Source organism: Neovison vison, chromosome 6, assembly GCF_020171115.1.
Source record: "Neovison vison isolate M4711 chromosome 6, ASM_NN_V1, whole genome shotgun sequence".
Lineage (NCBI taxonomy): Eukaryota > Metazoa > Chordata > Mammalia > Carnivora > Mustelidae > Neogale > Neogale vison.
Window position 1 is genome coordinate 171,839,072 of NC_058096.1, and position 24,643 is coordinate 171,863,714.

Genomic DNA, 24,643 nt, shown 5'->3' on the forward strand with positions numbered 1-24,643 from the left:
GAGAACAATCAGAGGTGAGCCAACACCCAGCTCTTACATTTCTGCTATGGGACTCTCTGGGCCTAGCCAGACTGTGCAGGCTTACGACAGCAGAACTTGTGCCACTAAGTGTCTGCATCCCACCATGCTGAGACTGGGCAAGACGCACAGTATCCATTCTATTCCTGCTCACCCATCAACAGCCAGCCCAAATATCCCAGCGACCCCTTGCTGGGTTTTCCCAGCACTGTTGTATGCAGATCTCCTGCATCAGCCTTTCCCTGACAGCTCCTCCTTGCCCTGAGCTTGTGCAGAATAGACCCTTCCTCTCCTCTATACTCAGCCAACCCCCCACCTCACCCCATGGTGCCCATGGAGCTTACAGCTATCGCCTTATAAGCTGGGACCCTGGAGGGCAGGGACCATGCATGCCACTTTCATCTATTCCCAGTGGCACAGAGGAGATGCTCAGAAAAGTTTTGATAAATCAATAAAAATAATAATAAATAATGGTGAATACATGGTGCTTGTTGTGAGCTAGGCTCTTTTCTGAGCAGTTAACAGATATTCATTTATTTGATCTCTGTAGTACTATTATCATCCCTGTTTTGTAAGTGATGATGTGGAAGCGTAGGAGGTAAGCCACTTGCCTGAGAGCACAGAGGTGTTCAGAGATACAGCCTGGGTGGGGACCAAAGCAATCTTTTTCCACAGACTGGACTTTAACCATTGTGCTGGACTGCCAAGGCGAAGAGAAGTAAAAAAAAGCAAAGGATTCCTTTGCTGATTGCAGTGTGGAGACATTTCCTTCCCTGGAGCCATTTTTTAGCCCCAAATCCTTTCCGATTCATTTCTAACTCCTCAGGAAAGATATTTCCAGCTTTACTGAACAAAGAGACCAAGCACAGAGAGGTGCAGTGACTGGCCCAGAAGAGCACAGATGGTAAAAGTTGTAGATCTGAGACTCAAACCCAGCCTTGTTTGACTCCAAAGCCCAGGCTCCCAGCCTCCGGGCTACCCTGCCTCTACTGCAAGGCTGTCTTCAGTCCTTCTTTCTTCAGGGTCCTCAGGGAAAAGAAGAATTCAGGGAAGGCTGTTTATCCAGGACCCAAACTGAAGAGACAGCAGAACATGCAGGCTAAGAGGTACAAAAACCTGAGTCCATCTTCTAGCAACTCACTCAGCCTCAGTTTCTTCATCTGCAAAATGGGGATGACAAAAGGGGCCCCCAGTCTATGTGGCTACTGTGACAGAGAAAGGAGGGTGTGGCCCAGGCTCGGCAAGTGCAGCACACGTGTGGCCACCTGCCCACTTGGCCCCTTGCTAACTTCAGTCTGCCACTTCAGTCCCCCTTCCTAACACAGCATCTTGGCCCAAGTGCTCAACACCCTCAGGGACTCACAGAACCAAGGCCCCAGCCCCCACCTTCCTATGCAGGATGGTCACTGTCACGCACAAGCTGCCAATCCTTCCCAAGGCCTCTGCCCGTAACAATGGAAGAGAAGATTATCAGCAGAAACACCCGGTGCTTTAGCAGCTCGGCTCAGCAGTTTCTGAGAAATCACCCAGGAGAAGAAATTGGACTTGGCTGGGTTGACAGACATACTGGTATGAGGTTTGGGTGCTAAGTGACTAGCACAAGGTCATGGGTAGAGGAGAGAAAGAGAGGTGCTGGGTGGAGCTCGGTCCCTCATTCAATTGTTACTTTAATCCATCATATATCCAGTGCCTCTGTGCCAGGACAGCTTTAGGTGGAAGACATTCACTGGGGCTCTTAGAGAAACCCACCATGCTGGAATAGCAGGAAATAGGGTAGATTTTGGAGAGTGGTGAGTGACCGGAGGCCACAGACATCTGGCTGGAAAATCCAGAAGAGCCCTGGAGGAGGGCTGGGAGGGCAGGCAGAGGTGAGTTTTACAGTGTGAGAAGATGAAGGGCATGAATTCACAGAGAGAGAAAGGAAAATGTACGCATTTAAATTGTTAGTTCTAACTATACACCCTTTGCTGAGGAAGGCAGGCTGCCAAGAGGAGGGTGGGTGGGGAGAGCCGGATCAGCAACAATGAGAAGGAAGAGAGCAGGCCGGTGGGACAAGGGGCCCTGGGGAGCTGACGGTGGTGCCGAGGACCCACGTGGCCACCTGGAGCGTGTCGGGGGGCATAACAGAGACAGAGGAAGGAAGGAGAGGGTACTTTTCTGTGATCCTGTGTCCCCCACGATTTGCCTGGGACAGGGACACATGGTGGTAGAGCTCTTGGATACCGTTAACCATTGCCTTCTCTCTGAGAATTTCTTCTGCTTGCTAGATGGTGCTATTGCACAGACGTATTTTCACAGGATGCAAGAATTTAGCAATTTTTTAAAACTTGGATTGGGAGTTGAGAATTTCAGGTAAGGAAAAGTATGTTTGGGAAGCTGTGGAAGGAGCCATACAGTTGTGTCTGAGGGTGACCATAGAGATCACGGTGTGCTAAGAGGAGAGCAGGGTGGGAACAGTGGGCGGGGCCCAGCAACCAGCACTGAGGTGTGAGTAAGGTCCCTGAGCCGCTCCTGAGAGTAGCATGTGATCTCCCTGCCCTCCCAGCCTGGGATCCCCCCTTACCTGGCTGTCCAGGCCCAGGAAGATGAGCATCATGAAGAACAAAGTGGCCCACAGTGGGGAGAGAGGCATCATGGTGACAGCCTTGGGGTAAGCGATAAAGGCCAGGCCAGGGCCTGGAGAGGAAGGAGAGAGAGAGAGGTGCTGGGTGGAGCTCAGTCCCTCATTCAATTGTTACTTTAATCCATCATATATCCAGTGCCTTTGTGCCAGGTGCTATGCCTAATTCTCCCTCACATCACGTAAATCTCCCAGCCACCCTATGCAGTTGGTTCTATTATGACGCCCATGGTGGGTATGAGCCAGCTGAGGCACAGAGAGGTGAGAAAGGGTTAGGAGGGGCCAGGATTTAAACCCAGGCTGGTCTGACACACAGACTTCCCTCTGCACAGTCCTGTCTCTATTGTTCTCACTAGGGCACATAAACGATGCAGATCTCAGGCCCGCCCCAGAGACTGGGTCAGTCTAGGGTGAGGCAAGGACCAGGCACCAGGTGATTCCAATGCAGGAACTGGAGTCCAGGCTTGGACAAAAGCCGTTCTACCCTAGGCCGCCTCTGCCTTTGGTTCCTCCCCTCATTTCCTGGATCCACACTCACTTATTTTGGCTGCTCCAAACAGAAAGCGTGGTTAGCATGTCCTGAGGATGAGATTTATTAATTTTTTAATTAATATCAGGGGAGAGATACCTGATGTTCTAGCCCTGTAGCACAGTGGTCAAGAGCACAGGTTCTGCAGTCAGATGGCCTGGGTTCAAATCCTTGTTCTTTACTGGGATCTCTATCTGTTTCCTCAGCTGAAAAATGGGGATAATAAAGTCCTACCTAATAAAGTGGTTTTGAGAATTCAGTAAGATGATGCAGAATATGGAAAGCACTTAAAGTAAACATTCAATAAACATTAACTCTGATCATTAATTTTTTTACCTTAATTTAAAGCAACCTTATTAAAATCTAATTTACCTACAAAAAGCACTCATTTTAAGTGTATATTTCAATGAGTTTTGAAGTATATCCAGATAACTGCATTCAAGATATGGAACATTCCTATTGCCCCCTTGGGCTCCTCTGTATTCTCTCTCTCCCCATTCCCTATCTTAGCTCCAGATAACCACTGATCTGATTTTTCTTTGCCTCATATTAGCTTTGCCCATCTTATTTAGGAGTGGAATTGCTGGGTCATTTGGTAACATAAGTTTAACTTTCTGAGAAATGCCAAATTGATTTCCAAATTCACTGTCATTTTACATTTCTTTTTTTTTTTTTTTCATTTTACATTTCTATCAGCAATGTTTGAGGGTTCCAGTGGCTCCACATCTGTGACAACACTTGATATTATCAGATGTGGCGTTCTCCTCACATATCTTTCTTGACCATTCATAGATCTTTTGCAAAGTCCTTGTTGAGTCAGCCCATTTTGTATTGGGTTATCCCCCCCCCACCTTTTTTTTTTACTGAGCTGTGGGAATTCTTGATATTATTTGGAATACAAATCCATTATCAGAGAAGTGTTATTAATATTTTCCCCTACTCTGTGGCTTGCCTTGTCATTTACTTAATGGTACCTTGTGAAGAGCAGATGTTTTAAATTTTCCACTTGTTTGTTGCTAGCATATAAAAAATATAATAGATTTCTGTTTCTTGTCCTTTTATCTTGTGACAATACTAAGTTCACTTAATTTTTGTATGATTTTCTAAGTGGCCAATCATGCTCATGCATAAATACAGTTTTTATTCTTCCTTTCTAATCTTAATGATGTTTATTTATTTTTCTTGCTTTATTGCACTAAGAACTCTAGAACCATATGGAATAAAAACACCCTGGTTTTGTTTCTGATTTGCAGGGAAAGCATTTAATATTTAGTGTTCAGATTAACATTTGTGCAATACTATTGATTAAACTACAGACCTTTTTCATTATCTACCAGTTTTTCTCCTTCTGTTTTTTTTTTTCCTGTTTTAGTATCCAATTCAGGATTCCACACTGCACTTCAGAGATATATTTATTTACTTTCCTCTAATCTGCAACAGATCCTCAGCCTTGTCTTTTATGACCTTGATATTTTTGATGAGTATTGGTCATTCTTTTGCAGAATGTTCCTTGGTATGGATTTGTCTGATGTTTTCTCATTATCAAACATTATTACATTTTTGGGGAGCAAGGACATCATAGAAGTGATGCTGTGTCCTTCTCAGTGCATTATATTGAGAGGGGTACATGATATCCATAAACTGTATTATTGGTGAAGCTTACCTTGATCACTTGGTTAAGTTGGTTAATATCAGTTTTCTCCACTGTAAAATTACTGTGTTTCTCTAAGTGATAAATATCTTGGGAGGATACTTTGAGATTATGAAAATATCCTGTTTCAAGTCAAACTTATACCCACTGATTTTAGCATCCATTGGTAGATCTTCCTTGCAACAATTATTCCTGCGGTGTTTGCCTCACAGGTTTCTATTATTGTCATTCCTTCTACATTTTATTAGTTAGAATTATTCTGTAAGAAAGAACTATCCCTTCACAATCATTTATTTATTCAATTTTTACTTATTTCAGTATGGACTCCTGTGTATTCGGTTTATTCTATGGATCACAATCCAATACTATATTTATTCTATTTATTCTGCTATTCAAGTTGTTCTAGGTTTTGCTACTAGGAGCGTCTTCAAGTTGGTTCCTATGTCCTTTTGACATACCTTCATCATTTTTCTGAGCACTTCCTTATTTCTGGTACCACTAAATATTCCAGCTTCATCATGTCTTGCCCTGGCACTGGAATCAACTGCTTCTCCAAGAAGCCCTGGTTCCTTTCATGGAAAGTGGTGTTCAGAAACCAAGATATGGCTTCCAGTGTGTTCATTGCAGCTGGGGTACCACTTCTTGTAGCACACAAAGCTAGGAGACCTATGTATGTATATCTACACATACATACACATATATATCCATCTGTTTGTATATTAAACATATGAGTCTCCTGATACCTCAAATTCTAATACAGTTCATTGTAGATTCTCCACTTTCCTCATTTGTAACTTCTTTCTTAGTGTAAAATCTGTCCCCAATGATCTATATTCATTTGTTTGTTCAATCCTCATATACATATACAATAGTTATGGAATTACAAAACCATATCCCTGTACAAACAAGAGAATAGTACAATAATTTTTGTTTTTAGCCTTATAGTGTACAGTTAAAATACTATTTCCTGAAATTTACTTAGGTTAAGTGTTTTCTTTCCCATTCTCTTCAGTGTGGTTACATTTTCATTCATAATACAGTTAGGCTCATTTATTACTGTTTGTATTCCCTTTTAATTCCACCCACAAAAAAGAACTGTTTATTTTGGGTGCTATGTGAAAAACTACTATTACCATGGTTCTCTAAGAGTCAGAGGTATTGAAAATATATTAAGAGAAGTATTGTTTCCTTCTCATCCTTACTTAATTCCACCCTTCCTTCTATCCCTTGTCCACTTATCCCCTGTAGGTAATCATTCTTTATTTTCTAGTTCATCCTTAACATATTTCTTCTGCAGAGATGAGCAGACATGCTTTCTTATATCTCTTTTCTTATACAATGGGATACTATAGATATTTGCTTTTTAAACTTACACACACATTTACCATTTAAAAAATACACTCCAATATCCATTTGCTTATTTTTATATTGTGATGAATGTTGAATTTTTTTCAAATAATTTTTTTTGTAGCTGTGAAGATAATTTTGTAATTTATTTCAATTGGGCTATTAATATGTTGAACACTATTAGTAGATTTCCTAGCATTAAATCAGTCTTGCATTAGTCCAGGAGTAAATCCAAATTAGACATGGTATATTACCTTCTTAATGTGATTTTGGATTCTAATATTTTCGATTTGGGCTTCCTATTATTTTATTTACTATTTTCCATCAATATGCATGAGTAATATTTTGTTTCTTTGCCTTATTTGGTGTAGGTATAAGTGTTACACATACCTCATATAAGGGGTTGAGAAGTTTTCCTTCCCTTTCAATGCTCTGCAATAATTTATAAAGACTGAGATTATCAGGTCCTTGAAGGTTTGATAGAATTATCTGAAAAACCATCTGGACCTAGTGTTTTGTTTTTCCTTTGTTTTGTTTTGTTGGTGGAGTAGTTCCTCAGAGACTTTGTCTATTGGCTTGTTTAAGCTTTCTAAATCAAATGCAGTCAGTTGTGGCAATCTATTTTCCTAGGAAAGTATTCATTTCATCTAAGTTTTCAAATTTATGTGTAGAGAAGACAATAAAGCAGTCTCTTGTAATTTTAAAAAAATGTCTTCTGCTTCAATGGTTATTTATCCTTTATTATTTCTTATTTCACTATTTGTATGTTCTCTTTTTTTTCTTGGAAATTTGGTAATTTGTATATTTTTATTTTTAAAGACCCAGAATTTTAATTTGTTAATTAGATCTGCTATTTCTCTATAATTATTTCACTCATTCTTGCTCTTTATTATTTCCTTCCTCATGTTTTCTTTTGGTCCATTTTGTTCTTGTTTTTCTGAACAAGGGATATAATTCATTTATTTTTATTTTTATTGATAAATGTGGTTAGTATAGTTTTCTCGTATTGGTTTATTTCTACCTATATCTCCTTACTTACTTACTTCCTGAAATTTTACTTCATAAAGGTTATTGCTCTGTTATTTTGTGCACATATTTTTATGTGTTACATGTAGCTTTTACCATTAAAAAAATGTCTTTTGTAGTGCTTAGTGCTCTGGGGCTTGAATTCTACTTTGCCTGATATAAGGATTACTATTATTGTCTACCCCTTTATTTTTAGTCTTTATGAGTCTACTTTGTTTTAGGTGTGTCTCTTATATATACAGCATATATATAGGTCATATTTTGTGAGGGAAGTTGAAAACCTTTTATGGTTATGTGTATTTTAAAATATTTATTATGCTCCTCTATGAGTTGTGCATTCTTTGTTCTTTTATTTGTAAATACTTTTTGGTACTTAGGAAGGTTTATGTTTTTGTTCTAGTGGTTACCTTTATATTTACATCTTTTAAAAAGGCCTTTAAACCCTTATTTTCTTATCTAAATCTTTACTGTCCGGCTTTCTGGCTCCCCTCATCCCCATTCCCACCCCATATCATTTGACACCACTTATGGCCCACACAACAATGAGCTTTTTCTATTTTCCTCTTGCCTTGTCTCTCCATCTTTTAATTCAATGATTTCTACTTTGTTAACAGTACACAACATATGTCTGTATTAGTCATCTGTCCTCTTCCCCACCTTTGCTTTGGTCTTAGATGTATGCTTAAACATTTTTACATGCTTACTATCAGTCCTTTTTCTGAAGTTTTCCAGTCATTATTGGTAGGGAGAAGCTCACCTTCTAATAAATTACTCCAAAACACGGATGAATGTAGAAGCCTCAAAGTTCTGTTTAAAATGGTTTTTCTATAGCCTTGACATTTTCTATAGCCTTGATTCACACTTCTTTGTGTGAATTAAAAAAAAAAAAATGCTGCTTCGTAGTTGCCTTTCCTTGTGTGTTGGTTTTGAAAAGTGTGATACCCCATCTAATTCTTTTGCCCTTGTAAGTTATTTAATTTTTTTCTTCTGGAAGCCTTGCAGATTTTATCTTTTTCTTTGAAAGCTGGTATCTTTGCCAGAATGTCTTGGAGTTGATCAATCTATGTGAATTTTCATTAGTCCCTAAGAAGTCCTTTCAGCGTATAGATTTAACTCTTTTTCTGTTTCTGAAAAGTCTTCTTGGATTATAGTTTTAAATATTACCTGTTCATTGTCTCTTTTTCTTCTTCTTCTTCTTTAAGGACTCTTATAATGTTAATATTTTCTTCTTTCCTAGTCTTCCGTTTCTACATTTTTACTTCTTTATGTCATTTTCATTCACTTCCTTGTTTTCTTTCCTTTTTAAAATGCCCCCTTTTTGAGACTATTCTCCATTGGACACTTTGTAATTTAGTCTTTATTTCTAAGATACCTTGGTCATTCTTTTTTCTCATTTTTTCCCGAGTTTGATCAACCTTCTCTTCATTTATTCCTGTTATCCCCTTTGCCCATTTGTTAGTTTTAAAATTCCAGGTTCAAGATGTTTTTTCCCAACATCCTCATATGCTTGTTCAGATCTATTTACTTCTGTCTGGAGTGCTGATACATAATTTTGCTTTATTTTATGGTTGATTTCATGGTCATTGATATGTGGGGAATTTACATGCCTGTTTTCTGCAGTAGTTCTGCAAGGCTTGAATTTTCTAATGTTCATGTTCATGTTCTTGGGTATTTTATAATATTCCCAACTAATAGTGCCCTCTTTTGTAAGTATGAAAAATTCCAGGTAGTTTTCTTTTTTCTTTAAAGATTTTATTTTTTTATTTGACAGAGAGATCACAAGTAGGCAGAGAGGCAGGCAGAGAGAGAAGGAAGCAGGCTCCCCACTGGCAGAGAGCCCAATGTGGGGCTCGATCCCAGGACGCTGAGATGACCTGAGCCGAAGGCAGAGGCTTAACCCACTGAGCCACCCAGGCACCCAGTCCAGGTAGTTAACAGGATTTTGTGTTGATGGTGGAGGGAAGGTGATCTCCCCATTCCACACCCTAATTTAACCGTTCTCTTTTGTTTTGCAGGACTTTATCTCCTTTTTTTGGTTTTCTCTTCACTGTCTAATTATTGAAGGGTGCATATTTCTGTCTTTTTCTCCCCAGAAGTTCTGTGTTTCAAATAGTCTCTCCTTTAAATTGTGTCTGTTCCTATGAATGGTCCCTATTCCTTTAAATCACACACTGAATCCTTTTTCCGTTGTCCTGGTTAAGGGGTTTGTCTGGATCTTTTCCAGCATTTTTCAGACTTAAGAGTGGATTTAATCTTTCTGGTGATTGTTCCAAATCATTTTTAGGTCCCTTCACCAGCCTGTCTTCTGTCTCGCCCACAGTTTTTCTCAGTTTACCCTATCAGCTGTGAAGGCATAGGTGGTAGCTGGAGAAATTGTGCACCTGGATTGATAATTTTTCTTTTTGTTAGAGCTATCTGTAGCTTCAACATTTCCTGTCTTCAAATTATGCAGGGACATGGTTTTGTATAAAATATATTTTCCCTTCTTGTTCTTGTTTGGAGAGAAAACTGGATTACAAAGTGGCTATACAGCTGTCACCATACTCAGATATTCAGATGTCTTATTTCCGCTAATTTTTAAAAGACTATTTAAAAAGTATAAGATTATACTTTAAAAAGTATAAGATTGATATTATTTTTTCTTGAATGTTTGGTAGAATTCACCAATGAAACCATGAGGGCCTCAAGTTTTCCTGCTAGAAATATTTTTGATAATGAATTCAATGTCTTTTAAAAGTATAGAGCTATTCAGTATTTCTATTTCTTCTTGAGTCATTTTGAGTAAATTATATTTTTAAAGGGATTTTTCTGATCTACATTACCAAATACATTAACTTGAAATTGTTCATAATTGCTAATATTTCCTATTCTTATTTTTAATGTCTGTAAAATTTGTAGTCATACCTCTTCTTTCATTCCTGATATTAGTAATTTGTGTTTTCTCATGGTTTTTTTTTTTTTTTAACCCTTGACTAGTCTTGCTAGGGAATTATAAATTTTGTTATCTTTTTCAATACCAAATTTTGGCTTTGGAATTGTATTGTGTGTGTCTTATAAATTTGTTTTTTTCTACTTACTCTGGGTTTAATTTATACTTTTTTTTTGCAGCTTCTTCAGATAGAAACTTAATTTTTTTAACTTTAAATCCTTCTAATTAGGCATTCAAAATTATAAATTTGTCTGTAAGTACTTTAAATGCATCCCACAAATTTTGGTATGTTGTATTTTCATTACCATGCAGTTTTCTTTGACCTGTGGGATATTTAGAAATGTGTTGCTTAGTTTATACATACTTGAGAATTTTCTAGTTATATTTTTGTTATGGACAATTTAGTTAATTGGTAGTCAGAGAATATACCTTAAAATTTCAATCTTTTGAAATTTATTGAGACTTTATTTATGGCTCAATTTATATCCTATCTAGATGCATGCTTCATGCTCATTTGAAAAGAATTGTACTTTGCAGTTGTTTGGTGCAGTGTTTTATGAATGTCAATCATGGCAAGTCATTGGTAGCTTTCCAATATCTACCTCTTTATTAATATTTTGTATAGTTGTTTTAACACTAGTGAGCAAGGGATATTAAAAATCTTCAACTATGGTTATAGCTTTGTCTATTTTCTGTTTTAGTCTTTCAGCTTTTGTTTCATATAATTTAAATGTCTGTCATTATGTAGCAACACATTACAAATTAGATAGCTTACAAATGAACTGCTTTTATAAACATTATGAAGTGTCCCCCTGTTATCTCTAGTAATAGTCTTTGACTTTAAGTCTACTCTAATATTAGTATACCAAAGCTACTTTTCTTGTGCTTGTTGTTTGGTGAGTATGTCTTTTCCCTCTGTTTTACACGTTGTCTGTGTCTTTAAAGTGTGTCTCTTTTTAGAAAGCTTATATTGAGTCTTGCTTTTTTACTCAGTCTGATAATCTCTGCCTTTTACTTGAAGTATTCAGCCCATTTACATTTAATGTAATTATAGATACGGGTAGGTGTAAGTTTACCATTTCATATTTGTTTTCTTTTTGTTCCTTCTGAATTTGGGGGGGGGTTCATTTATTTACTCTGTTGTGTTTTTCTTGCCTTCTTTTGGGCTAATCAATATTTTTACATATTCAATTGTATTTCTTCTAAGCTTTGTAGCTCTACCTCTTATTATTATTTTCTAAGCAGCTGGGCCAACAATATGCATCCATAACCCATCAAAGTCTACCTAGAGTTAACAACATATCACTTAATCCTGCTACCACATATCTGACACTTTCCACTTCTGATGATCATTCTGACATTTTCTGCCTCGAAACAGAATTTAGGACTTAACCACATCAGTACTTACAAAATGAAAACAAATACCCCAATTAAAAGACATGGATAATCAAGACAGTATAAAAAAGCAAGACCCAATTCTAAGCTGTCTAAAATTTCAATCTCTAAGAGAGGGTACCTGACAAAAGAATCACAGAAACACACCAAGGAACATGTGGGTGAGGGCCACAAATTTCAGTGGTGGGATCATAGCATGACAAAATCTGAGCCCTGTGACAACTGCATGTTGCCTTCCTGGATCAGGTTCCAGGTATGCCGGGACATCCCACTGAACATTCTGCCATTTAATTAGGTATCTTCCAAAAATCACTCATCAGAAAGCATGCCAAGGTCCTTCTGAGCAAGGTGAGATGGCTACACATGCACTTGCAACTTGCAATTTCTCCAAATGGCAGAGACTCCTAAGGAGAATCTTAGCCTGACCCACATTGCCCAACAGGGGCACTGAGCAGATTTACCTGCTGGATATAAGAAGCAACACAGGAAGATGAACCAGAAAAGGCTAGAGCCAGGCTGCACCGCCTGTGAGCTGTGTGAACTTGGGTGAACCACTTGGGTAACTCAAGCTCTGCGTTACAGGCTCCTCATCTGCAGTGGGCACGGTTCGAAAGCCTAGGGCTGCTGTTTATGTGAAGAGTGTCCTCTGCAGGACTGTGGTGCATATTCTGCACAGCCACAAGTGCAGGACCTTTTAAAGCCTACCTTGCAGAGGAGCTGTGAGCGGTTTGTGAGGTAGAGTATTAAAAACAACCACCCCAGAGCCTGACAAGTGAGACAGAGTAAATCAGTTACGATCCATCCATCCATCCAATGGAAGACCACATAACCATTAAAACTCATGATTGAGATCTCTGTTCATGGAGGCAGAAAGCTCCTTGTGCTTTATTGTAAATGGGAAAATGCAGCCTACAGAATACCAAGGATAATTTGATCTGGTTTCCATCACCACAAGTATGGATATATATGCATGGAAAATCCTGACAGGAGAACCCCAAAGTGTTGTCATATTCAGAGTGCAGAGTTTTTCCTTTGTTAAGATTTCTACATTTTTCTACTATGAATATGCTTTCAGTTTGAAATTAGGAAAAAATTAACAAACTTTATTTTTAGTTGGCTCTTTTCCTTTCCATCTATAAAATTGAAATTTCATCTATAAAATTGAAAAGGTGATATAAAGAGAAAAAATAGTGCTGCAGATATCTTATTCCACTTACTACCTAAGGTAGGTGTTAGGAAATTCATTTTATAGAGGAGGAAATGGATTCTTGGAGAGGGCAATCCTCCTGTAGAGAATGCTCTCTCTTCACAGGGCTGCAATATAGTTTCATGCCAGGAAGGAGCATGGATGTTTGGTCAAGTGTCAGGTGACCACAGTGGGCAGTAGGATGGCATGGTCAGAGCATGGGCTTTGGAGCCAGATGGCCTGTAGTAAGTCCCAACTATGTCCCTTCCAGCCTCTATAACCTTGCATAAGTCATTTCACCGCTCTGAGCCTCAGCTTCTTTATCTATCAAATAGGGGAAGCAAATGTTGGAGGGCTGAGCTGAGACTGCTCCTGCCCAGAGCCAGCACTCGTTGAGTGAGACCTTTAGTCATACTAATATTCTCTAGTTTAGATTTGGACTCTTGAGCTCAGCAGGGACTGTCTCTATCTCTGACATACATTATCCAGAGGAAGGGGGACCCTGAGTGGTCACACAGAAGAGCTTTGCAGCTATGCACCGGCTCTGATGTCCAGATACCCCACTCTGCCAGCTTGGTGGGTTAGAGGGATGCTTCCCTATCTGTGCATGCCACATCAAACAGGACACTGTGGACCAGCATTTTCAAGAGAGGCAGTGTGGCTCCCAGGGGTGCCTGGGGGTGGTTTCAATAAGTTGGGGCATGACTAGCATGGAGTAGATGGAGGCCAGAATGCTAAGCTACCTATGTTACTCTCGACAAATTGTTCTACTACATATTCATGGGGGTGAAAAACTTTAGACTTAATTGGGGTTAGAATGTGTTTGTCATAAAAACACAAACTATTTTCACACTTTTAAAAAAAATACACACTGAATTTTTCTAGAATTCAAACACCATGAAAATCAAGGCAAGAGTAATTCACCATTTTGCGTAATCACATTAGCAACAATAACTCTGTCTGTAGTGTGTTTGAAATAAACACACATCAATCTATACTTAAGAATGTCTCATTCATCATGATTCTGCATCTTAGATGAGGGGAAGGGAGAGAGATTCTTCAAGCAGAGGGAACAGTATGTGTAAAGACCCCAGGGTAGGAGGAAGCAAGCCATGTTGCAAAAGCAGACCACCACAGCAGGGCAGCATGAGGGTGAGGGAATGATGTGGGTGGAGAAGCTACAAAGGCTGGGCAACGATGGCGTTGGGGCCCTGCTAAGAATCCAGCACTGTGAGAACCTAAGAAAAGCTTTTCATCAGAGAAAGAAATGCTCAGATTTGCATTTTGAAAGCCAGTCTGCACATGGAACCGAAGGGGCAGTAGTGGTAGCTGGGAGGCCAGTGGAAGGTTCCTGCACTCACTCACATAGGTGAGCAGTGATGGGGGTCTGGGCTAGTGGGGAGAGTGTTGCTGGGGCAAAGTACATGAAGTGGAGCAACACCCAGGAAGCAAAAGCTATACCACTTGGGGATGTGTTGGATATGGGAGTGAGGAGGTGTCACAGTTTCTCTCCCACGATCCTAGCTTGAGGATGGATGGTGGGGCCACCTTCTAAGACCTGAATCCAGGAGAAGAATGAGCTGAGGAGGCAAATCGTATTTGCACCCTGACCACCAGTCCCCCAAGGCCTCCCTCGCCTTTGGCAGACTTACCTGACTCTGCCACCTCGGCAATGGGCACCCCCTGCTCGTATGCCATGAAGCCCAGGACTGAGAAGATGGCAAAGCCAGCCACGAAGCTGGTGCCACTGTTGAGGCAACAAAGCATGATGCAGTCCCTGCGGGGAAGCAGTGAGAGGGGCTGAGGTCAGAGTGGGAGGAACAGGTACACTGCTCGAACATTCTCTCTGAGCACCATAGCCATCCTGTGGAGCAGGCAGGGCACGGTGGGCACAGATAGCCCCATATGCCTGTTGAAGCCATTGTGGTTCAGAGAGGTTAGGTGGCTGGCCCATGGTCACACAGCTTCTCTTCCATTTCTAGAAGATAAGGTGACTATGGGCCAGAAGCGTGGAAGAGGGATGGGAAGGAAGAAAGGCTGGCATGTGAGAAAATGCACTACTGAGAAGATATTTGGAGACAAAGCCATGCTCCTCCAAATCCCTGGTTGGAGAGGAAACCAGGGAAAGCAAGAGAAGAGTGATTTCCTGGGAACTCAAAGCTAGGAGGGCAGGAGAGGCCTCTGAGAAACAGCTGCTTCTCAGTCAGGGGAGCATCCATGGACTTGACACTAGAAGCTCCCACCTGCTTCAGGAGGAGACACCCCGTCACACCACACTGTTTATTGGAGCAGTGCCTCAGAGCCCTCATGGCTCAGTTCCCATGAGGGAGAAACCCTTCTAGTTTGGACACCACATGGAGGGGTTATCAGAGCAGTGCCTGGCTCTTGCCCTGGGGAGGGGCTTAGCAGCAGAAGCACCAGCATGAAGCTGCAGCCCAGGAGAAATGAGAGCAAATGATGGGGCTTTGCCAAGACGAAGGCAGAACCCACAATTCCCAGCCTCTCCTTCCTCAGGCCTGGCATCCTCACGCAGCCACAGAGGGTAATCACAGAGTCTTCTCAGCTGCTGGCTGCAGGCACTGGCCAGTTAGGCTTAGGGCATCTGTGATGCCACACTTTCCCAGGAGGCGCTCTTAGAGGATCTGGCCAGTCTCTGGTCTGAGGTAGGGCTCTGGGGTGTCCCCATGGTGGTGGTGGCTCATGCTACCACAGGGTTGCCTCGGCTCACACCCTAGCAAGCCTTGTGCCCTGGTTCCATGGCACTTTCCCCTGGCTGGCCCTCCTGTGCTGCTTACAGCACTAAGAACTTCCTCACGTGTGTTCATCCCAAACTGGCCTTCTCGGGTGAGTTTTAGTTCTGCCCTTCCTACCAGCCTACACCTCCTTCAGGTTTGGGAGATCTGAAGAGAGTGGCCCTACATCCCCTTTGAGTTTTTTGCTCCTTCAGTTAACTGTCCCAGTTCCTTTACCAGATACTCATCCTGCCTCTCCTGCCCTCCTAGCTTTGAGTTCCCAGGAAATCACTCCTCTCTTGCTTTCCCTGGTTCCCTCTCCTACCAGGGATTTGGAGGAGCATGGCTTTGTCTCATCCTGCTAGTGATCTGTATCACACTCCAACTTGTCTGACCCCTCTTCAAGCGCCATGTCCAGAACCAAGACTCAAGAACAGGGCAGGACTCTCACCTCCTCTTCTCCCGACAGCATACTTTTTGTAATGTAACCAAAGGTTACACTAACGTTGGTGACTGTGACACCCAGTTGCCTTGCAATGACTCTGAGCATACTGGAGAAGGCATTACCCTGGGGGTCCAGAGACATGGGCTCCACTTCCCCCTGCAATTCTTTTCTCTGGACCCAATCTCACCATAGAACAAAATGCTTGATAACAGAGTTTCTTGGGCCTTATGACAGATTATTAATTTTTTAGCAAGTAGTCATATCCCCCTACCTTTTTCCTTAGGGATGAGTCTATTTCCCTGCCCTACAGGCTTTGGGTTTAGCCACATGATTTTCTTTGGCCACAGGATATTAGCAGATGTGACACAAATGAGGTCTGAAATATGCTTATGTGACTGAACTTGTCCTTTATGCCTTCTGTGATTTGCAAGGAAAGGAACTTCCCCAGGGGAGCTGCTGTCCTTGCCGTTTGCACTCCACAATGTACACACATGAAGCCTATTTGAGCTTGCCTACACCTTGGAGCCAAACCCAACCAATTCACAGCCCACTGGAGGGCTTCCCCAGCTGGCCAGGAGACTTGTGAGCAATAAAATCAAACGCTTGTCATGTTAAACTACTGAGTTTTGGGGGCTGTTTGTTATACAGCTTTACTGTGGCAGTGAGTGACTGATTACAGGTCTCTTTAAAGAACTCCTCTGGCACTATGGGTGAGGGCTGGGCTGGTAGATCTGAAGATTATCTGCAAGCCAGATTTCTCTTCTTTTTTTTTTTTTTTTAAGATTTTATTTATTTATTTGACAGAGATCACAAGTAGGCAGAGAAGCAGGTGGGGGGAAGCAGGCTCCTTGCTGAACAGAGAGCCTGATGTGGGGCTCAATCCCAGGACCCTGAGATCATGACACGAGCTGAAGGCAGAGGCTTTAAACCACCGAGCCACCCAGGTGCCCCTGATTCCTCTCTCCTTAGAGGAAATGCAACTCAGGTAAGGTAAAGGGAGATTTATGCCCAAGGTTAGGGTGAAGATGTTCCCTCATGCTTATTTCCTGACCCTGCCTCATCAAACAGTGAGAAACAAGGTGGTCCTGGTGAGGAAAGCACTTTCTCTGTATCTTCTACATTCTGGAATTCTGTGTAACCGGAATCTGCAATGTGCCTAGTCCTATGCTGGGGTTTCTTGAACATTCAGTGTCACTGAATCTCAAGACTCAGGGAGGAGAAACACATACTTAAGGTTTCAGGGGCTTCTACTGGTGAGGATGGAATGTGCATCCATTTATCTCAGACACTAAAACCCATGCATCTTCCAGAGCTGCACAAAAACAAAGCCCCCATCCCCCAAGAATTAAGACTTTCAGATCTTGACTCGTGGACAATTATCTGTGGGTACCCATGTGGTTGCTGAAAAACTAATATCCCTTATTGCAAAGTCCCCATCTATCCCCAGAGGTCTCCCGAGTGACTGCCTCCCACCACAGAAGCACAGTAAAGCACTGGGTAGACCTGAGGTCCCTTCCAGCACTGCGTCCCACACCCCAGTCCTCAGAGCACCTGCACTTTCAAGAAGAAGGGGCTTAGCAGCCTGTGTTCTGAAGTGAGGATTTGCCCCCGCCTGGTTCGCTGTTTTCCCCATCCCTCCACTTCTTTCCTGCAGGGCACCTTCTAGGTGAAAGCTTATGTAACAAGCGCTTTAAAGTTGGCAGGAGCTGAGCTGGGCTTTGAAGACCTCCAGAAGCTATTATGCTGTCAGAAGAGAGGGTACTAATTTACTCCCTCTGAGTTGGGAAGATCTTCTCGCAGAACAATTTGGAAATAGAAATAAAACGGGCCTTCAGATTTTGCAATATCACCTGCAATATCATCTGCTTTCTTCTGCCGCGGGGAGGGGGAATAACCTGCCTATTGGATGGGCGAGCAGAAGGGAACTGTGGCAGCCAGCATATTTTACGCATATGCTCGGTAGGGAAGACAGTCGCTACGGCCCCAGAACACAGCCTGAAGACAGGGCGGTCTTGGCCGAATTCTTGTCAGCTGCAGTTGTTGGGGAAAAACTGGCCATCCCTGTTAGTGAGGAACAGGGGTGCAGGAACCAGAAAAACTTGGGTTCAAAGACATGTTCCACCACTGGTCATGTGAACATGAGCAAGCAACCTACTCTTGGGCCTCAGTTTCCTCATCTGTATAACAGATGGCTCCTTCCTCGCTTCCTGACACATCATTTGGCACTGTACTAGGGACAGTGTGGAACAAGAAGACCCAGACTGAGAGAAAGAGAGAGAGGACCCAAACAAAAGAAAAAAAAAAAAAAAAGACCCAGACTGTGTCCTCACAGAACTGACAGCTGAGCAGTGACCAAATGATTTCTGCAGTACCCTGCACGGAGGGCTCATGCTGAGTGCTGGCTGCTGACGGGGTGACAGCCGTAGACAAACAGCAATCTTCCCTAACATCCCAAGTGGGTCACATTCAATGCAAACCAGAGGCCTGCTGTGTTGTTCTCCCTGTCCCAGTGCCTTTCTCTTCCTGCCCATGGTGACTGTCCATATAGTGGCTCACAGTGCTCCACCTCTCATCCCTCAGACCTGCCTCTCCATGAATGCGTGGAAGGTAGAGAGGATCTTATGAACAACCTGGCATGGTCAACCACCTCTCCAGCATCCTTCTGTCCAGCCCTACCCAATACCTCTCTGCCCAAGCTCCCCCAGGAACAACAGAACTTGCTGTCTAGTGGCACACTGGATTCTACCATGGCTTTTCCTTACAGCATGCTGGACCTGCCCACTGTCACTTCCTTGTCCTCAGTTTCCCCAACTTATGAACTCTGTAGACTGAGGCTGTGCCACTCCTGATTCTGGAGTGCCACAATGCACATGGTTTTAGTGAATGGATTAATAAAGTGACCATGAAGCTAGCTTTCAGAGAGATGTGCGGGAGTCCTGGGATGGAAACCGGGAGACTTCAGCCAGAGTCCAGGTTCTGCTATGTGAAGCTGGAGATAATGTGGGAGGAACTTTATCACTGCGAAATGTTCTTTCAAATGCATGATCTCACTTGAGCCACTGAGCAATCAAGTTATTTGGTTATTAGGTACAAAACCCCCAAAGAGCTACCTATCATGACCAGGCACTGGATGCAGGGGTGCAGAGACCTCAGCAAACAGACCACTGGCCTAGAGCTAGAGCTCAGGGTGCCATCTGCATGTGAATCATGCACTGCTATGCTAGGGGACCTTGGGTGGGTTCTTGGCCCTCAGTGCGTCTCAGCCTCAGAGCAGAAATCAGGCTGCGGGCATGAGAAACCAGGCAGCCAGGGTGAGACAGTGTCAGGCTCAGGCCCCAACTTGGGCACCTCCCTTCCCAGTGCTGGGTGTGGCCACATGCAGGAGGCCAGGAAGGAAGGCTATGGGGGAAGATGGGGCACTGGCCACTCCAGATGGGGACAGGAGAGGAGAGGAGCCTACATTCAAGTGAGAAGGGGCAGGGAGCTGGTTTCTGAACAGAAGACAGAAGAACAAAGCCAGATCTGGGTTCAAGTCCTGGTTTTGCCACTTACTAGCTATGTCACTGTGGGCAAGTCACTTACCTGCCCTGGGATAAATGTTTGCCATACAGGGTGGGATGGAGGCCTGAACAAAATTCCTGGAGTGGACTTGCTTTTAGCCTGCAATGTACTCTGATCACATTCATTATTTTCTTAGCTCCTCAGGTGGCCCACTTTGTGACCCTGGGGCAGGGAGAGTCTAAGAAACAAGCCATCTGTCTCATCCTGGCCCCACACAGTGGGAAGACAAACGTGAACTAGCCTGGCAGCACAGAGGGCTTTGGTGGACAGCGGGTAGGGCTGTGAAGTGCTCACCTGTAGCAGTTGTTGTTATAATTGTTGTAACTTCCCAGAGCAGTCAGACAACCCAGGCAGATGGCATAGGAGAAAAAGATTTGCGTCCCAGCATCTACCCAGACCTGCAGGAGGGCACAAAGAAGTCAGCATCAAGAGAAGTCAGATTAGGGGTGGCCCCATTCTTGGAAATCCTCCACCCTCCCTTGTCCTCCAAAAAGTCTAGGCAAAGCAAAAATATAAACTTCCTAACCTTCTCGGGAATGTGCTTTAAGAGTTCTATTATTGGAGACTGCTTCATTAAATACAAATGTCCTTAATACCAGAATTTTCCAGAGGTTATGGGTAACAGTTCACTGAACAGCAAGAATTTGGACGTTTAGGTCCTTGCTCCAACTATGTGACCTTGGAAAAGCTACTTAACCTCTCTGAGGCTTAGTCCCCTCATCTGCAAACTGGGGAATGAACTACCCTCTCAGAATTGTTAAGAGGATTCCTGTGATATGGAACGGAAGCTCGTGGGACCCAGCTCATAAGCTAAGGCATATTTAAGCCAAAATGAGTGACTGCTTATCTTTGCAATTAAGAATACCATGAGTAAACTGTCATAGGATTCTGTCCCTAGGAAAATATTTGCATAGTTGCTTTGAGCTTAAGAGGTGGCAGTGAAGGAATAGGAGAAGGGGGAGGCCCACCTATATCTTTCACCTTTCCAAACAGATGCATTTTAGGCTTCCTATGTGGTACATAACGGAAACCACTTTCTTAGTCTCCAGGTTCCTCTCTGGCAAAAACTGCTGTTGACGGCACGACGTGCACACCAGGAGTTATGATGGCTTCTTTAGCACTTTTCCTCAAGCTCTCTCTGCACTCAGCTCCAAGGAAAATCCATAGCTAAAAGCTAAATGCAGCCGATGACACTGAAGCTTGAGAATCAGGTGCCATCTAGAGAACAAGGCTTTGCACTAAGTACAAATACCCACTAACATTTATTGTGCACTTGTTACATGCCAGGCACCGGTGCTGAGCCCTCTGTGCGTTATGGCACTTGGATATTCACAGCAACCCCCTGTGGTAAGTGTTATTATGCACCCCCTTTTACAGCTGAGGCAACAGAAACGGAGAAGTTGCATGACTTATTCAAGGCCACACAGCTGGGAGTGGCAAAGGCAGGTCCATGGAGACCACCGAGAAGTCCTCTGGGGTAACCTCCCACCCAACACAAGACTCTCTTCTGACTACTCCTGACAGAATAGTTTGTTTGATTACTGCTAGTGACAGGTAACTCACTATATCCTGTTGCGGTTCTTTCTTATTTACAGAGTTCTGTCCATTAGAATATTTCTGAAAATGAGAGGAAATCCCCCTTCCTGAAGGTGTTCTTAGTTCTGGGACCATCCAGACCACTCCTTCCTCTCCTGTATGGTAGCACTTTAGAGATTTGGAGAAAGCATCTGTGCCCCTTGGATCCTAGAACTCTTCCTTCTCTAGGCAAAATAATTCTATTTCCTCTCTCAGGGATTTTATAATAACAGTACAGGTCACTGTACCCTGGATTAGCTCAAGCTGGTGAAATCATTCAACAAATACTTATTAAAATTGAAGATCATAATGTTGCTTTTCAACCTAAGAAATGAATACATTTTTCTCCCTCACTGGAGTGTCTTAGAACTGATGTGGAACTTAAGGAGAGCTCTTTCATGGTGTATGTGTGTGTGTGTGTGTGTGTGTAGGGCAGGGATGCCAGCAGATCAGAGTGGACTGAGACATGGGGAGGAGGAAATGGAAAGATGGAATAAAAAAAAAGGTTTTATAAGAAGTTTTGCCATGAAGGGGAGTTGGGAGATAGGTAATGGTAGTGTAATTTAGGGAGTTTTTTTTTTTTTTTTTTTTTTTTTTTTAACGGCAGAAACTCAAGGATGCTTAAATGTTGAGGGATCCAGTGCAGATGAAAGTATTAAATATGTAGGAGAGAAACATATGCATTTTCAAGTCCACCCATTCTGCCTCAGTTTCCCCATTTGCTACCTCAGTGGATTCTTTCTACCCCAATCCAGGGTAATGATCTATACCAGGTACTCAAATCTCCAAGAGGAAGAAAACAGAGGTATTTTCCCTGGAGAAGGGAAGAATTTTAGTGTCCAAGGGCACTGGTACTTTCACTGAATCTCTAATCTAAGACTAGTAGTAAATCATAAGGAAAGGTAAAACACAGTACAGATGCTAACCCAGGAAACAGAAGACGAGATCACAGGAGCCACTCAGCAGGACGTTCAGCATTCAGTCGAGCCCTGTTCCTCAAGTCCCTTACCCTTCCTGAAAATGCCTCTGCAAATTAAATGTCCCTCCTCCCAGATCCCTCACTGTCCTCTGGCTGAGCATGTGGGCCACAGTGAGAAAAACCACAAAACTTGTGGGAAATCTGGCTTCTTCATCGTGGCTGGGCCCCATGGCAATTGGTTCCTCTCCACCCAAAACATGGTAAACAAGCCCTCTGTGACTCTGAAAACACCAGAGAGATTTCCATCCACACATCTCAAAGTTGGGACCCCGAAGAATGATCTTCTCCTGTGGTAGTTTTCCTTGCAGTCTTCTCACTGAACACATCAACACTAAAACAGACATCTGCTGTTTTTGCCCACCCAGCATCCATCTCCCCTTTTCAGGACACGGTGCCCTAATTTCCTTTGGGAAAGCCCCTCTTCTCCACCGGGATGTAGCTTCAGGGGTGTTCACATGGCCCAGGTCTAGCCAACAAAAGCATTTATCTTGGCCATAGTGATTGGTTCAAGGATGAGCATATGATGCAAGCCAAGCCAATGAAACTTAATCCTGGGACTTTTACTGGAGCTACTGCAAATGGAACACATCTTTTTTTCCTGGAGATGTTAATCTTATAATTGCTGGGGATCATCCTTGACCATGAGGGAAGAGCATGTCTGAGAATAAAAACAACACAGAGGAAAGCAGAGTCTAGAACAAAGAAAGAGGGGTGCCTGGGTGGCTCAGTTGGTTAAACAACTGCCTCTGGCTCAGGTCATGATCCTGGAATCCCAAGATCGAGTCCCACATGTGGCTCCCAGCTCCACGGGGAGTCTGCTTCTCCCTCTGACCTTCTCCTCTCTCATGCTCTCTCTCACTGTCTCTCTCTCAAATAAATAAATAAATAAAATCTTTTAAAAAAAGTAGAACAAATAAAGGCTGCTATTGGTATAATGACTTGAGTACCTGGATCCAGCCATACCTGATATGAATCCTACCCTAAAACATTTCAATTTCAGAGGCCTATAAATTCCTCTTTTTCTTATGTCAACTTGAATAGGACTGCTGTCACTTCAAAACTCAAAGAATTCTGACTAGCATCAACGTTAAGTTCTTAGAAAAACTCAGGGGCTGAAGCCCAAATCCCTCCATCAATTCTGAATTACTGATGAACCAACACTTACTGAAGGCCTTCTGCATGCAAAACCCTGTGACATAATCTGAAAGAAGTACTATACAATTATATAGAGCACTGCGTCCCTGTTTCTTGGTGAGAAAAGGTGAGACATTTAGAGGCAAAGGGAGCCAGTACGTAGGAGTGGTTGATGAAGGGCACACTTAACATGTGCTTGAACAATCAGAGAAGGCTGTCTGGATGGAGGCATAACTTTAAAGACTAGAGAAAGGATGATAAAGGACATCTTGGGTCTGGAGGTTCATGTGAGAGGAGGATGTATTCTCAAATGTTTTTTCCCTCTTGTTCTACCTCTATGGTAAAAAGCCTGTCACTGTTATTCTGATGGTTAGCATTGAAACAATACGTTCATATAATACTTTTAGTCCTCCCCCTTTGAGACACCGAGGGTTGGTTCCCAACTATACTGAAATTAGCCAGTTTCTTTTCCGTCCCTTTCCTCTAGCATCCTAATTAGAAGAAATACTCATTTGTTTCCAGTTAATATGTAAAGGCAATATGTGAATTTATTCTATTTTTCACATACATACTCCATTCTTTCCTTTTTTTTTTTCCTCAAAATGGTTGTCACCATTTGTATCAACTTGAATGGAACTTGAGGGGATTATGCTAAGTGAAATAATTCAAGCAGAGAAAGACAATTTCCCAACTTTTAATACTTGTCTATATCTGCATGATCAGAATGTACAATTGCATTATCTCCTTGACAGCCATGGAACTGTGAGTTCTACAGGTAACTATAAATTTAATGCTTCCCCGACCCCCGCCCCCAGTCCTTATGTTTATACCTCTCCAGTCAGTTTGATTGCCTGTAGTTTGTCCTCTAGTAGGTTCCTTAGGCAAGGCTAATGGGAAATAATACTTCCTGGAGTCTTGCATGTTCATAACAGTTGACCAACAGCTTTCATACTTGAACATCAGTATGGCTTTATATAATGTCTTTGGTTAGTTGTCTGCTGGCACTGAGTGCTGCTGTAGGAAAATCTGATACCATTCTTGCTCACTTACTCTTTTTGTCTGAATGACCAACAGGTTTTTTCTTTTCTCTTTAATATTCGGTCATTTTGATTAAAATAGGTCTTAACGTTTATCACCCTGGGCTGATATTCCCAGGCTTGTGGTGCACTTCTTCAAGATATAATTCAAGTCTTCTCTTTAATTTCAAGGAAAAACATCCCTGAATTACCATTTTAGATAAACAATTTGTTCCTTTCCCCTGCTTTGCATTTCTTTTTGGGGGACCCATGTGTATGTTGGACCTTCTTTGTCTTTTATATCACCTTTTCTTCTACTCTTTAAATAATCTCCTTTCTGACTTTTTTATTTTCCTCCTTTCCACCCCCTATTCACCTTATGGTGTCTACTCACCTCTTTATTCCTTCTATTCAGTTATTCCTCCTGAAATGTTCTGCCTTTCTTAAGCTGTCCTTTGGTTAGCTTTCTTTTCAAATCTTTTTGTCTCACAATTTCACCT

The 24,643-nt window shown here is 42.4% G+C and overlaps 1 protein-coding gene across 1 annotated transcript in view; it reads right to left on the bottom strand.

The window, feature by feature from the left end:
• Positions 1–24,643, bottom strand: part of SLC6A11 (solute carrier family 6 member 11) — a 127,996-nt gene that overhangs the window by 13,175 nt on the left and 90,178 nt on the right. The window contains exons 7-9 of the mRNA XM_044252997.1: positions 19,734–19,837; positions 14,354–14,478; positions 2,582–2,694 (exon numbers count right to left, since the gene is read on the bottom strand). Of these exons, the coding sequence (XP_044108932.1) occupies positions 2,582–2,694; positions 14,354–14,478; positions 19,734–19,837 (342 nt within the window). The remainder of the gene's footprint in view (positions 1–2,581; positions 2,695–14,353; positions 14,479–19,733; positions 19,838–24,643) is intronic.